The following is a 14,576-nucleotide window of genomic DNA, read 5'->3' on the forward strand; positions in this document are numbered from 1 at the left end:
AAAGAGTTTTAAAAAACTCTCTCTATGAGCCACAGTTCTGATTTTGTTCAGGGCCTCTCATGCCTGCTATTTAAAAAGATTCACAAAACTCGTAGTGACCTGTTTAGCATCTTGTATAGTTTGGCTTGAAATTTACCAACAGTGTTAAGGTATGGATATCAGCTCCGAACATCAAAAGAAAATCCAAAATAAGCTAGACCTACTAATACAGTATGGTGTTTAGTGCCACATGTAGTTTGGCTCTTAGTGGACATCTGGATGGTTTTATACTGAAGCCCGCTTCACAGTAAAGTCTAAATGTCACTCAAAAATCTTAGTATTGGTTCACGGTGGCTGCATTATCTTTTTTCAAGGCATAATGTTTTTGCATGCCATAATAGGCCTTTCAGCTTTGTCCAGTGAGTTGGAGTTTGCTAACAACCCCCAAAGTAGGACTTCTGTTCATGCAGTGGTTGGGATTCTTTATGCATATTCCAGAGGAATGCCACACTTTTGCTGATCTACTTTAGGTAAAAGATGCTGTTAGCATGCAGTGGAACAAGGAGATTGGAAACTAATTCTACCATCTTCAATAGGTGACTTCACCAGAATCCCCTGCACATTCTAAAATCTGAGTAGTCCTAAACATGAATGATCTCCACATCATGATCCAGTGCTGCTCAATCACTGGCTGTGATTACAATAATCTGTATATATAAATATAACACCCAAGTCTCCATTCTATAACTTCTACAGAGGTAGCAATAATAATAATAATAATTTATTATTTATACCCCGCCCATCTAGCTGAGTTTCCCCAGCCACTCTGGGCGGCTCCCAGTCAAGTATTAAAAACAATACAGCAATTAACTGTATGACAGGGGTGCCCAAACTTTTTTCAAAGAGGACCAGATTTGATGAAGTAAACATGCATGAGGGCCAACCAAAGCTGTTGAGCTTTGTATAGAATTGAAGTTGCTGAGCTTTTTTTAGGATTTTACCCCAGGACATATACTGCCATGGGGGCCAGAATAAATTGACCAGCGGATTGGATTAGGCCTCCGAAACAGGCTTTGGACATGCCTGCTGTATGAGATGATCACTTGTTGCAGCTAAATCAGCATGAAACAACCTGTTACTCTTCAAAAAAACACCACCATAAAACAAACTAATAGCAACACATGGTACACACCTGTGTTGTATGTGTCAGCTTAGTTTATTACCTGTAAAGCTTCATTGATATTGCCATTGTAATCTACCATTTCATTCTTTCCTGGTTCACCCTTGGGACCCTGAAAAATAGTACATAGGTGGTTAGAAACCAGAGTTTCCATCTAGATTAGAGATACTTTAGTGCTTGAAAGTATCTCTAAGTATTCAAGTATCTTGAATAGAAAGCCCCAAAGAAGAGGACATGCTTCACAGAAAAACCGCATAGTGCAGTTATAAGTGCACATATAGTCAGATTCTAACCCACTCTGGAATAGTCTTCAGTAAGCATATCTTACTCTACTTTATTTGCATAAAGATGTTATCAAGCTATGGTTCATTTGGGCAAGGACAGGTGGTGCTGCAAACTACAGTGGGTTGACAGCTTGCCAAAAACACACAAATCACCCCTTAGTGGAAGAGGGCAAGGTGGAGGGAAGAAGTGGCCCAGGTGGGCAGGTGAGCCACAGAGGAACATTCAGTACAGACTGGTGCAGCTCCCCAGCAATTGCTCCCTAGTCCTGTTTTGCTGCCACTGCCATCTGCCACTCCCCCCCACCTTACCCTCTTCAAGGGCTGCTCCTGCAGTGTAGGGAGCTGTAAGGAAAAGGGGCTTTGTTGATCTGTAAGGAGTCAGGGGCTTTTTCTTGTGTGGTGGGGAATATAAGGGGAGGAGGGTTGGCAAAGTCTCCAGTGATTGGGAAGTAGGTGGAGCTGGTGAGCAATCCAAGCACAGATGTAGCCACAGTATGTATAGAAAAGAGCAAGGAGAATTTACTCACCTTTGGTCCTGGAGGTCCAGGTAAACCAGGGGGTCCAGGTTCCCCTTTACCTCCTCCAAGTGCATTGTCAGAATCTCCCTTATCTCCCTAGATATACAAAGAACAGTGGTCAAATGATTGTAATGCCTGTATTTCTATAACAAGGCTTTTTCTGAACGAGTGAAGGAGAGGAAGTGATAAATGAGAAGGTATTGCTGCTAATACCCCTTAGTCAGTTGACTGCTGACATTACATATACTAATTGTGAAACCAGTTAGCAAAACCAGCACCATCCACACAGGAGGAGGAGAAACCTACGGATCTGGAAAAGCCAACCAGTATTTAGGAAATATAAAACCGAATGGGGGAGGGAGCAAAACAGATCAATGTGTATTAATCATGTTCATTGGGTCTGGAACGCTGACTAAGATGTAGCTCTTCTGATGGGCCACTGTTGGTGGTCCCACGTGCCTCTGAGATTTGGCCCGCATTTCCAACCCCTTAATGTGGTTGGCCCCCTTGGAACTCCATGCCAATACAGTGGTACCTTGGTTTACGAACTTAATCCGTTCTGGAAGTCCGTTCTTAAACTGAAACCATTCTTAAACCGAGGTGCACTTTCCCGAATGAGGCCTCCTGCTGCCAGTGCCCTTCCACTGTTCGGCTTCCGTTCTTAGACCGAGGTAGTTTGCAAACCGGGACACTACTTCCGGTTTTGCAGAGTTCGTAAACCGAATAGTTTGTAAACAGGGCTGTTCTTAAACCGAGGTACCACAGTAGAAGTTTGCTTTTAGGCATCTTCTGAAAAAAACAACCACTGAATTATTCAAACAGGTCTTTCAGTTCTGAAACCCTTTGCAAACCAGCTATCACTGATGTGTTGACATTTTTACTGTAATAGTGTGTTTTCAGTCTGTACACCGCCTTGTGGATATTTCATATGAAAGTGCGGCCTATAAATTTTTTAAAAAACAAATGTACAAAGATCTGACCAGTGAAATATTTTTCTCCGGTCAGATTATTTGCTGTTTTTATGGAAGCATAAAGATGCATACTTGGAGGTGCCCTGTTCCCTGAATGTTTCTGTGCAAGCAAATAAAGAAAATATACCTGTTACCACATCCCCTTCCCAGGTAACAAAACAAACCTTTTGTCCTACGGTTCCAGGAGGTCCCGGATCACCAGGTTTTCCTTTCTCGCCCTGTTGGTGAAATATACACATGGTTGGATACCTGCTGCAATTATTGGTTTAATCTGCACTAGGATCAGCTGAATGGTGGTAAATCTATCTATGGACACAACATGGCAAGTGTGTCTACAGCTTTATTCCTTTATTTTTCTTCTGAAGAACCATCGTTTGCCTTTTGATTCTATATCACAGCATGGCCATGTGTCCATTTTTTTTCAAAGAACATGGTTTAAAATGAAACAATCTCTCAAAACTAATCACCATCTAATGAACTTTCCAGTTTTGAAAGGCTGCATTTCACAAACATCTTGTGAAGAAACCATCTTCACAGGACAATCATTTATCTGATGGTTTGATATTGGGGGCCAGGAACTGGCAGGTGCGTCACAGGTACCAGGTTTGCAATCCTGTGTATGTCCAAGATCATCTACAGTGCCTATATGGATGGCTTTATACCCTTGTGTTATGCCCAAGTATCTAAGGTCGATAAAACAAACAATATGGGTGTTCCCATTTTGGTTATCTAACACAGAAACACCATTATCACCCCTAGTTTCAGGAAAGTTCTGGCCACCTGTTGCAACCCAAGCTTAGCACACTTCCTCTTGTCCCACTTTGAGCTAACAAGCAATTCAACGAGCAATTTCCAGATTGACGTTTGCTCAACTTAGAGCTAGTTCTCTCTGGAAAAAGAGCGGGGAAACCACTCAAACCATACTTTCTAGGCATGGGACAAGCGGAAGTGTGGATGAGCCCTCAGTGATTTTGCCAAGTTTCTGTGCAGGTGTGCATGCTTCACAGAGGCATAGCAGGGGGGGCGGGGTGTGCCACTGGGCACCACATCGTGGGGGGCGCCACTTACCACGGGGCCTGCAGTGCGCCCAAGCCACGCATTTCTCCTGGGAGTGACACGGTGGCTCGGGCATCTGTAGGCTCCACACTCCCAAAATGACAACGTGGAGCTTGCAGCCACCTGTTGCCTCCGCCTCAGCTGCCCTACAGATGAGGGACAGGCAGTGGCCTGCCCCAGCTAAACCCCACCCAGTGGGTGGCTTCCCCTGCCCCTGGGTGCAGGGCATGCACACCGCCCCAGGTGCCCTTGTGGCTAACTACACCGCTGATGCTTCAGCTATAAGGAGAAGTCACTCCATAGTACAAAAGGGTCTGTGGGCTGAATGGCCAAACATTTTGAGTTGTGCCTTTGCATTACATAAAAGCAGCATTCAGTTGCAAACAAATTCATTTTGATCTTTTTATGAGCCACCTTTGCCTTACGCCCCGAAGGCAGTGTGCAGTTAAAAGAACAAACAAAAACAACACAAAAATTCAACATCCAAACAATGTAAAACACAGAAACAGCATCATCCATCCCAAAAAAACCAAACCAGACATCCAACTGCAATTTAAATCAGCTATTCAACACACCAAAATACATGGGAAAATAAGGAAAGGAAATTGCTGCCAAAAACACTTTATAATGAGTGGTGGGGTAGCTAGTCCAATAAAGACATTGTAAATACAAGGTCAGATGGTTGTGGGATCCAAACAAAGGCCTTGAGGGAAGACCTTGCATTTTGGGTAGAATCAAGTGGGAGAGAGTAGTCCTTTAAGTAACAGACCCCAAGTTATCCAGGCAATAGCCAGCACTTTCAAATGTGCCTAGAAAGGAACCAGCAACTATTATAGTTATTTAAGAACTGGTGAGATGCAGTCTCTATAGCTAATACACTGTAGCTGCTGTGTTTTGTACTAATGGAAGTTTCCAAGGTCTTCAAAGGATATATAATACAGAGTGCATTTCATGAGTCCACACTAAATGTTACCAGAGCACCAATAATTGTGGCTGGAGAATCTAGCAGGGGTTGCAGCCGATCTACCAGTTCCAGTGACAGTGCTTCATCAATCAGCAGCACCAGACTGTGAACTCCAGAGACCGTAACCCCATCCTTAGGGAAATGCAACCCAGTCTGTTCTAATTATCTGAGCTGGCCAGAATGCATTTTTGCTCAAGAAATGTCTGGATTTCAAAATAGGAAACATGATTTAAATCATATTGATCACACTGATTTATAATAGCACCAGCTGTACGGAAGGCTATCTTGAGACCATTTATTCTGAATCCATTCCATGTACCCCAGTGAGAGCCCGTTTTTGTAAATTTCTGCTTGACGGCTGGATCACATGGGTATGAACCATATGAGCGACACATTGCTTAATGGGAAGGGCATCACTAATATTGCATGTGCAAGCATGATGTATAAAGCAGGTCTGAGAGTTAAGAAGGGCAGTTTTTTTTATGGCAATAGGCCTTTGGAAGGAAGGGAAACAGAAGGGGGGGCACTGAGATTGAGGAAGAATGAGCCAAGTGGTAGGGCAGAATGAAGTACTGTGAGCTGCGTGGAGCAAACCTGATTATCTGACCACTGAAAGCTCTGTCTGATTTTCCTTTCCAACTGTTTTCTACAACCAAGACAGCCTTCAAAGTTAAATCACAACAGCTGAGATTCTCAGGAGGCCAACTTCTGTTCTAGATATAACTGCTTTCTGTGTCTGCATATGCAGTGGTCCAAATGGACATCGCAATAACACTTTTGAGTACAGATGGAAATTGTTTACTCAGAGGGCCATTTTCATGTACTATCTGGATCTGCAGTGAAGAAGTTGAGCTCACTTATATTTCAAAGTGCACACAAGGCATTAAATGGAGTGCTTCATTTTCAAATTAAGTTGGGAAATGTGAAGAGTTAATAAGCTGCAGCCAGAGCTAATACTAATCAGTTGCATGGATTTTGCTATCTTCAAAGTCAGCAGCAATTGCATCCTCTTATAAACCGGCATCCCAGCATACATCCAAATCGTTCTGTCCTCCCATCACAATACTTATCCTGTTTGTTATTCCAAGGGTGAAAGCAGACACAATATATAAACATATCTCTTTCAGAAGACTGCTAATGTTTGAGTATTCTGAACAGGGGTGCTTCAAATTCTGGGTTTAGTTTTGGGCATACACAGCACACTCCACACTTGTAAGAAATAGGATAAAAGCATTCTTTGGCAAGCATGAAAATGCAGCTCAAAGCAACCTGGTCAAGGTTTGGGGGAAGGACAAGACAAATAAGCAAACCAAGCTCAAGCATTTGACAATGTCCTACCCTCTGCCCCCTTTTCCCTGGCAAACCTGGGGGGCCCATCTTCCCTGCAACTCCACGGTCTCCCTTTATTTGGAGGATGGGTAAGAAAAGGGAGGCAGAGAATTATGTCTGTTACGCTTGACTGGTAGTCTCCAAGCACAACATAGCCAAACCCTGAAACACCTAAAAGAAATAGCAAACTTGCTAAAACTTCTACTTTTGTTGCTGATAGCAACAACAACATCAGTAGGATTTATATAGAGTTTTAAAGTGGTGAAAACACTTCACACACCTAATCTCAGTAATCTACACAACAACCCTGTAAAGTAGGTCATTATTGGTGCCCTTCTATTGAAGCTTGGGGAGGAGATCTAGAGCTAAGATATAGTAGCTCCATAGATAGATAGATAGATAGATAGATAGATAGATAGATAGATAGATAGATAGATAGGTGACAGATAGAAACTTCTACAGACCCTGGTGAAATTTCACTTGTCTCCTGCTGGAAAATAGGGAACATCTCTACTGACCAAAGTATTCACATACTCACATCCTGATTATAACACCAGATCTCCTTAAGAGACTTAAAATAAAACATAGACAAAGCAGACTAAGAACAGACATTTCTTTAAGTGCAATACCTTTGCTCCTGGAATCCCTGGCTCACCCTGCATTAGGAAAAGATGGAAAAACAAACTGAGAGAAGAAGAGAGGAGAGGGGTGATTCTTTTACTTCCAACACTAACAGGCAGAGTAGGTGACCATTCTTTGAAGAAGACCTCATGCCAAAGCCCCACTTTAGCTTTATTTCAATTTGCATTTACGTCTGTCTAATGGGTTTCACTAGGGCTCACACAGCTGTGTACTGATGTAGAATTCACTCATGCAACTTTCTATCCAGCTTTAAACGGACCAAAAGTATTTTATTTCAAGACTCAAAAATGGAATCTGCAGAAATACAGATGGGCAAGAGTTGTTAATATTCAAGTTTGAGGGTGGAACTAATGATGAAAACATTGAGTTCCGATGTTTTCCTTCTAATGCAAATGTCAGTCAGGGCTATTTTCTGGGGAGAACCAGTAGATGGGAAAGGATTTGAAGTCTTCTCTCGCTTGCAGATTTTGCTCTGCAAATATTGTCCTAAGGAGGCAACTTTGGAAAAAGAGAACCATGACTATGCAGATAGGAGCAATGTTGATTTGGGCCACCAGAGCCATAGTGCCCTTCTTTACATTCTCCCATAGAAGTGAATGGAGCACAATAATGTGTTGCTCTTGGAGAAACTCAGGTAATGACACTGGGGGCTCAACCACACTTCCCTTCATCCCATGATTTCTTGGTCCAAGAGGTTTTTCTTCTGTCCCACCACTTTCCCTGAGAAAACCTGTGGTTTACTGCTGAATTGGAACCAACGTCAATCTGCAGAAAACCCAAATACCATTTGTTCTGATTCAACAAAAACCCGCAGATTTTCTCAGAGAAAGCGGCAGGACAAGAAAAAAACTTCTCAGACCCGTGTCTAGAAATCATGGGACAAATGGAAGTGTGGATGAGCTCTGGGTGGCCCAGCCCTCACCAACAGAATTCCCAGGGAGGAGGAAGTCCCATTTGCTTCAGTGCAGAGTACAAATATAACATTCCACCCTCTGCACATATCCTACCTTTTAAAAGGAATTTTGGTAGCGCTATAAAATTACTCTGATAAGGCAGGTGCCTAGGACTCAGCTATACAGCTGCAAATAAAATGTGTGTTATAAAGTGTATTATACAAATGTGGCATTAGATGGCAATGGTGAGCTATGGCCAATTCAATATTCCTTTCAAAACATTAAAAAAAGCATTTCACAGTGTTTTTGATATGTGTTTAGATTCCACACTAATCTGCGAGAAAAGTTATATTATGATTATTTAAAAGAAATCACTCTGGTCTGTGTTTCTGTTTGCAACAGTGTTATAATGTCTCTGTAACACCAGCATCTCATGTGGGTTGTGGTACTATATTTTTGTACACCACTCTAAGCACTGGTTTGCTGGCACATCAAAGCTGCTTTAGGTGTCTTAAAAAAAACAACTACACTGGTGGATAGTGCATGATATGAGAATCTGCCATTGTGGTTATTTAATTAATCTGATGGATGCACATTATGAACTTTCTTTGACCAGCCATTATCTTAAACATTTGGACTATTGACTGTCACTTTTTTTTACTATGAAGGAACTTTGTACTCATAGGATCTCTCCAGTGGATTATAATCTCTACTACATTACAAAACACTAGATGTGATGTTTCTGAGTATAATAAAACCCCAAAATTTAGCAGTTGAACTGGCAAAAAAGTAAGTAGCCCTAAGGATAATTCTTTTTAAAAAATGCTTTTTATTAAAACAGCAGCTCTAATCTCAGGGCTGTGCTTTGCTTTTCAGTTCTCTGCTCCCCACTATTTGATGCTAAGTTGAGACACACCTCTGTTTTCATCTCCTAAGAGAGCTCTACAGCCCCCCTGAGAGGTTAGCACTTGAAAACTAACCTGCATGCCTGCCACCGCAATTCCAGGATCCCCCTGACAGAGAGAAAGGAAAGACAGGGATACTTTGATAGATGGTGAAAAAAAGGTGTTTGCTCAAGAGAGAAAGTTTCAGAAAGTTTCTCTTTTTTTTCTTGGGGAAGGGGCAAAGCATACCCAAGGTAATGTGAAATAGAAGCCAACAGCCTTGGAAGATTACTAGGGCCAAACTAGATGTGACAGCAGCACAGGGCGTGTTGGGTGCACCTGATTTTTCATAGCAAAGGGAGTGTGTGAATGAATCCCTTACCAAACCCGCTGCTTACTTCCCTCTAGCCTCTCCCCACAAAGACTTTTCTGATGCCAGAGCACAGATAACAAAAGCATCAACACACAAGAGCACAGGAAGCTCCCTGATACTGAGACAGATCACTGGTCCATCCATCTCAATGTTCCCCAAACTTGGATCTCCAGCTGTTTTTGGACTACAACTCCCTTTAGCCCTGACTATTGCCCATGCTGGCTGGGACTAGCAGAATCTCATAACTCCCGTAGGACTGCAAATTCCCCACCTCTGACCTAAAGGGGCACACTGCTGGGAGATAAGCTGCAGTTAGGAGCAAATTTTCTAAACCTAAATCCACACCTGTGTTCCTCTTTTAGTTCAAAGAGAGAAAGAGAAAGGTGGGGTGGGGAGGGGGAGAGAGGAAGAGGAAGAGAAAGGTCTGCTGCTGTCACCTCTGGCTTGGCCCTAAGGGATTCCTCAATGAGGAATTCAGTATTGGCAGACAAACTTCTCTCAAGCACAGTTTGCCTTCCATTACCTTCTCCTGCAATGTTTGGTTGCAGGGAGTGCTAGGTGCATTGTGGAGCACATCACTGGTCCACATGTGCTTGGCTGGGGCACTGTGTGTGCTGAGAGGCCACCCTAGAAATCACTACAGATTGTTCGGTACCACAAAGGGGTTCCTCAACACATGCAATGGGGTCCTTCCACAGACAAATCAATGTGGAAAGAATTTCCTGAGGGCGGAGGTTTTAAGACTCTTGGGTCTAGACAGGAGTGTTTCACAGTTCCTCTACACTAGCATTATCAATGCATCTTGCTATTGTTTTTAAAGAGAAGCTGTGCTATTGCTTTTAGCAGAAACCAAACCTTGGCTGTTTCATGAACAGTTTATGGTCTCATGGATGCAATTGTGCACATCTAGTATTATTTTATGACTGAGGGAAAATGTGAATATTAGTAATGGGACATTAAGGTGGAGGAATGAAATGAAATGTAGCAAGAATGCTATACAGCCACGGGATCTGTCAGGAGATCTTTGTACTTTGAATGGCAGGAAAATAAATAATTCCTCACATATGCAGGATTTTTTGTATAACATGTGACAAATGAGTGATTGGTTTTGTCCTCATATCTCTACCAGTTACTTAACCTTTGCTTTGCAGTTGGATTCAGGCAAACTGTTGAGGTGGTAAAGGCACCATACAAGAAACAACTGGTTATTTTTATATATGACTTCACACATTATCCAGGAGATTGTCAGCTACAGTATCTGCATTATGTCAGTGCATTTAAAAGAACAGTCCACGTAAAAAAATATTGTCCTTTGATGACTTAGCTATTTTGGCTGTTCATCTGAATCAAACTTGGGTGATTCTTTGTGAAGCCTGAAGCATATATTGAGGCTGATGAAAGGGATACTACAGAAAATGGCCTCCCTATGATAAGGGACCCCAGCTCTGTCTATAATGGCTCCATCAGCATGTAATGCTAAACTATGTCTTAACATTATGAGGACAAGCCACAATGAGCCTAGGACTCTTGCATTCACTTCACTTCACTTCTCTTCTCCTCTCCTCTTTTGGCATAGCTGCAGGAAGGCTAGAATCTTCTGCTTCCATTTTATATTAACCACAGCTGTTCATTCTGTGCAACCCTAAACTGTGGTTAATCATAGCTACAATCTACTCAAACAAGCCAGATTTATAAGTCACAGTCTGAAGCTGACTTGTTTTAGCAAACCATATTTAAGAGTATCTGAAGTCTGCCCAGGTCTGAACATCACAACAAGCTGCAGTTTGTCAAATAAGGAAACAAAAACTTATTAACTCCTCTTCATGGTTTTGCCAGAGAAGGAGGGAACAAGCCAAAGGCTCACTACAACTCAGTTTTGTAACACAAACTGTGGTTTAGCATTACATGTGAACACAGCCAAAGTTGGGAAGTACACCTATAAAGGCTGTTACCTTGTGTCTCCACATATCCTTCCCAATGGCCTCAAGATGGCCATGGATATGCAGAATGTAATGGCTCGATCCACTTGAAATACACTTACAAGTGTTTCAGCAGGAAGAAGGACCAGTCACCATGATGAGGCCACGTTCAGTAGCATTTTTATGGCAAAAATAATGCCCACTGTAGACCACTGTATTTGACTGCTCCCTATTAATGACTGGAAATGATGCTAATGGGGAGCAAGCTCATCAAAGCAGCCAATAGGTAACATGTAACACCTGGGCAGGGAAAGAAAGATACTGGAAGCCTTTGGGAAGGATATCAAGTGGTAAGAATTTCCTAGACAAAAATTGCAGTGCAGATGAACCTTGAGATGAGTGCTTATTGGCTAAATAAAGGAGGTGGGCACATTCTACATATTAGTATCTGTTAGGCTCTTCAACGAGAGCATTTGATTACAAGAGCAAATGGTCCTAGGGAAAGAAGTGGGAACGGATGGAAATATTTATTGTTAGACATAGAATAATGGGGGTTTGGTGAGTTTAGTGCAATAGATGAACGACAAAGAGACTTGCTTGGAGAAGCAGATCTAAATCATAAACCAAGAAGGGCAAGCAGGTTCAAACATTGAAAGGTGTGAAGCAGATGGGGATGGAAGAAGAGGGAGAAGGATCATACCTCTCAACTTTCTGAAACAGAAATCAGGGGCATAGCTAAAAAACACAAGGACAGAAGATGGAAATCAGGGATTCTATGTAATAACAGGTGAAAGAAACATTCAGAAATGCATCAGATGTGAGTAATGTTTAGTAACTATGGGCTAGAGACATGAAGGGGATAAATATATATTGGGAGGGTGGATTTGATTGAAGAGATGGCATGTCAGTCCTTTAACATGTAAATGAATGCAATTCCGGAATCCTTTAAATAAGGGTTATTCTGACCTACAATATGTGCACTGGAGTTTAATCTGAATTGCAGCTATGAATTTAAAACTAAGCACATACTCAAGTGGAATTCTTCTCCACTCCTCTGAAAGTAATAAACATTTGAACCTTGATCCAATGGCAAATCAGTCAAATTTATGCTCTCTGTTTCCGTAGTGCAGATGAAGCACAGATTGGTTTAGTGGACCACACAGTCATTGCAGTGGGTATCTTAAGGCACCCATTTCACTTCACTTCTTTCCACAATGGGAAAACTGTTGAGGAACAGGCATGCCATTTGTTCAGCAAAACATTTCTTCCTGGTTCTTCTTCCTTTTGCTAAATCAGACTTTGAGCTTTTTGTATTTTAAGAGTAGGAAATACATGTACAGAATACATGTAGAGAATGTTAAAGGTAATTGGTGTAATCTCTGAGACTCAGGGTCAGTTGAGAGGTATGGGTAAGGGTGGTTGGATAAGTCAGACTCCATTCCTTGCAGAATACCTGAACTCCTTGTTTTCCTGGTAGCCCTGGCATGCCCCTCTCCCCCTGGAATAGGAAAAAAACAAGATAAAGATAATGAAGATGTAAGAGTGAGGGGAAAACATAGGTCCCCATATGACCTTTGTTGGTAACCACTGAAACTGGAGAAAACTGTATTCCATAAGATCTCAAGAAACTCTGGCGCTTCAGAGTAGAAGTCAACCATTGCTGTGATAATTTCTTACAATATAATTAGTAAATCCTGAATTTAGTATTAAACATTTGAAGTGTTAAACTAGAGACTGGTTGTGCCAGCAAATAAATAATCAGTGCAGCTCATGGCTTGTGGTGTTAGGTAGTGTTGCAGAGATATTATGCTAATATGCCATAGGCGTAGGGATTGACTTATGACCTTCTCAATGTCACTTCAACTGGCTGATGTTAACTACCTTCCCAGAAAATACAGAACTTCACTGTGCTGACTTTATTACATCTGAAAACAACTTCTCTGCATGGCGGCCAAAACACAGATCAACTCTTTTGCTGTATGGGTAGTGTGTCAAGTTCTCCCCAGCAATGCAAGCGATCATTTACCCTGGCATCATCATATCATGCGTTTTCCTACCACATAATGACTGCAGAAATGGGATGATGTACCATGGACCACATGGAGCAAGTGAGCCTAAATACTATGGGAGGAGAGAGGCAGTACGATTCAGTGATGCTGGAGTTTTGGATGACACTTCCTTGTTGTGTGTAACATATAGACATGAGTGTCTCTCTGGACTATGGATGGATGATTGTGACAATTTTAGTTGCTCCCAGTTCCTAATTTCCCCAAACTTAACTTCAATTCACCACCTTTCCACATCAGTATTCTATTTTTTAAAAAACCTTCTCATGAAAATCTGAGTACATTTACGTGCTAATTTCTCTTAATAAACACATTTCTGTTTACAATTTTTGCAAGCAATTTCAAAAATGCAGAATGCATCTTTGAATGTCATTTTCACTAATATATATAGGCGCGCACCCCCTACTTATGTGTGATCAACTCACAAGCGACCGCATATACGCATGACACCAGGAAATAAATAAATAGACAGACAGACAGATAGATCGTTAGATAGATTGATAAAAGGGATCTGAACAGTATATAAGCCAAACATATGTGTTCACAAGTGCCAAAAATGGGAGAACAGTTTTGATGTTCACTAAAGCTAACATGAAACAATGTACTGTAATTTGTTTCTGCTTCTAACAAACCAGCAGAGGGCAGCCCAGGATCTCAATTCAAAGCTTGAGGGTGGGCTGTTGGGGGGGGGGGGGAGGAAGGGACAAAATGCTGTTCATTTCTTCCCACCAGGACAGTCTCCTGCTGGTTTCCTCTTTAAACTACAAGTTTCATGGAGCTTTGATTTTTCTTAACCATGAAATTGACGCTTCCTTCTCATCACAATCCAATTGGAAAACCTGGATTAAGAAGATCTCCAGATCTCCAGGGTTTAATGATCTGGCTGTGCTCACAGACAGGTTGTGAAACTCTTGATGTATAATCCCTTTCACCTTGGAGAATGTGTATGTTTTTTTCAGCTGCCCGGAAAATCAGGAGGCAGCCCCTGGGTAGGTGTGGAGAACATCACTGGGATATGCTAGTTAGCACTGATATTAGTTGCTAATGATTACCCACCTTCCTCTTAATATGCAACTTGCTGTTGGGTAATGACAGACACAACATTTGAATAACTATGGTGTCTTTGAAAGCAGACGCATTGCAACCTACTATGAAGTCAGTCTAGACCACAGCCTAGGGCAGCAGTTTATAAGGGGCTGCCTTTCTGCACAGTAGGTGACGGATGTCAAGTTTTCTTTCCTATTAGTACCTTAGTGAATGTATTTCTCTTGCTCATGAACAGTAAGGAATAAGGGAAGAATGGAGTGTCTGTACTTAAAAAAGAATATGGAGGATATGACCATTAAATTACCTTGATACATGTGCTGGGAAGCCAATTGTATTAGCATATCTTGTTTTGCACCGTCTTGATATTGTATGTGAATGGGCAGCATATAAATACATCAATAAATCAAATTTGTCTCAGTAAGTTGTAGCGGGTACATTGAAAAGACAAGCTATCCAAATAGACATTTTTAG

At 41.8% G+C, this 14,576-nt stretch overlaps 1 protein-coding gene across 1 annotated transcript in view; it reads right to left on the bottom strand.

Annotated features, from left to right (window-relative positions):
* The window catches only part of COL13A1 (collagen type XIII alpha 1 chain), a 94,180-nt gene that overhangs the window by 35,325 nt on the left and 44,279 nt on the right, over nucleotides 1–14,576 (bottom strand). Inside the window, exons 19-23 of the mRNA XM_077930520.1 lie at nucleotides 6,911–6,937; nucleotides 6,291–6,353; nucleotides 3,097–3,150; nucleotides 1,971–2,057; nucleotides 1,203–1,271 (exon numbers count right to left, since the gene is read on the bottom strand). Coding sequence (XP_077786646.1) covers nucleotides 1,203–1,271; nucleotides 1,971–2,057; nucleotides 3,097–3,150; nucleotides 6,291–6,353; nucleotides 6,911–6,937 — 300 coding nt within the window. The remainder of the gene's footprint in view (nucleotides 1–1,202; nucleotides 1,272–1,970; nucleotides 2,058–3,096; nucleotides 3,151–6,290; nucleotides 6,354–6,910; nucleotides 6,938–14,576) is intronic.

Source organism: Podarcis muralis, chromosome 6, assembly GCF_964188315.1.
Source record: "Podarcis muralis chromosome 6, rPodMur119.hap1.1, whole genome shotgun sequence".
NCBI lineage: Eukaryota > Metazoa > Chordata > Lepidosauria > Squamata > Lacertidae > Podarcis > Podarcis muralis.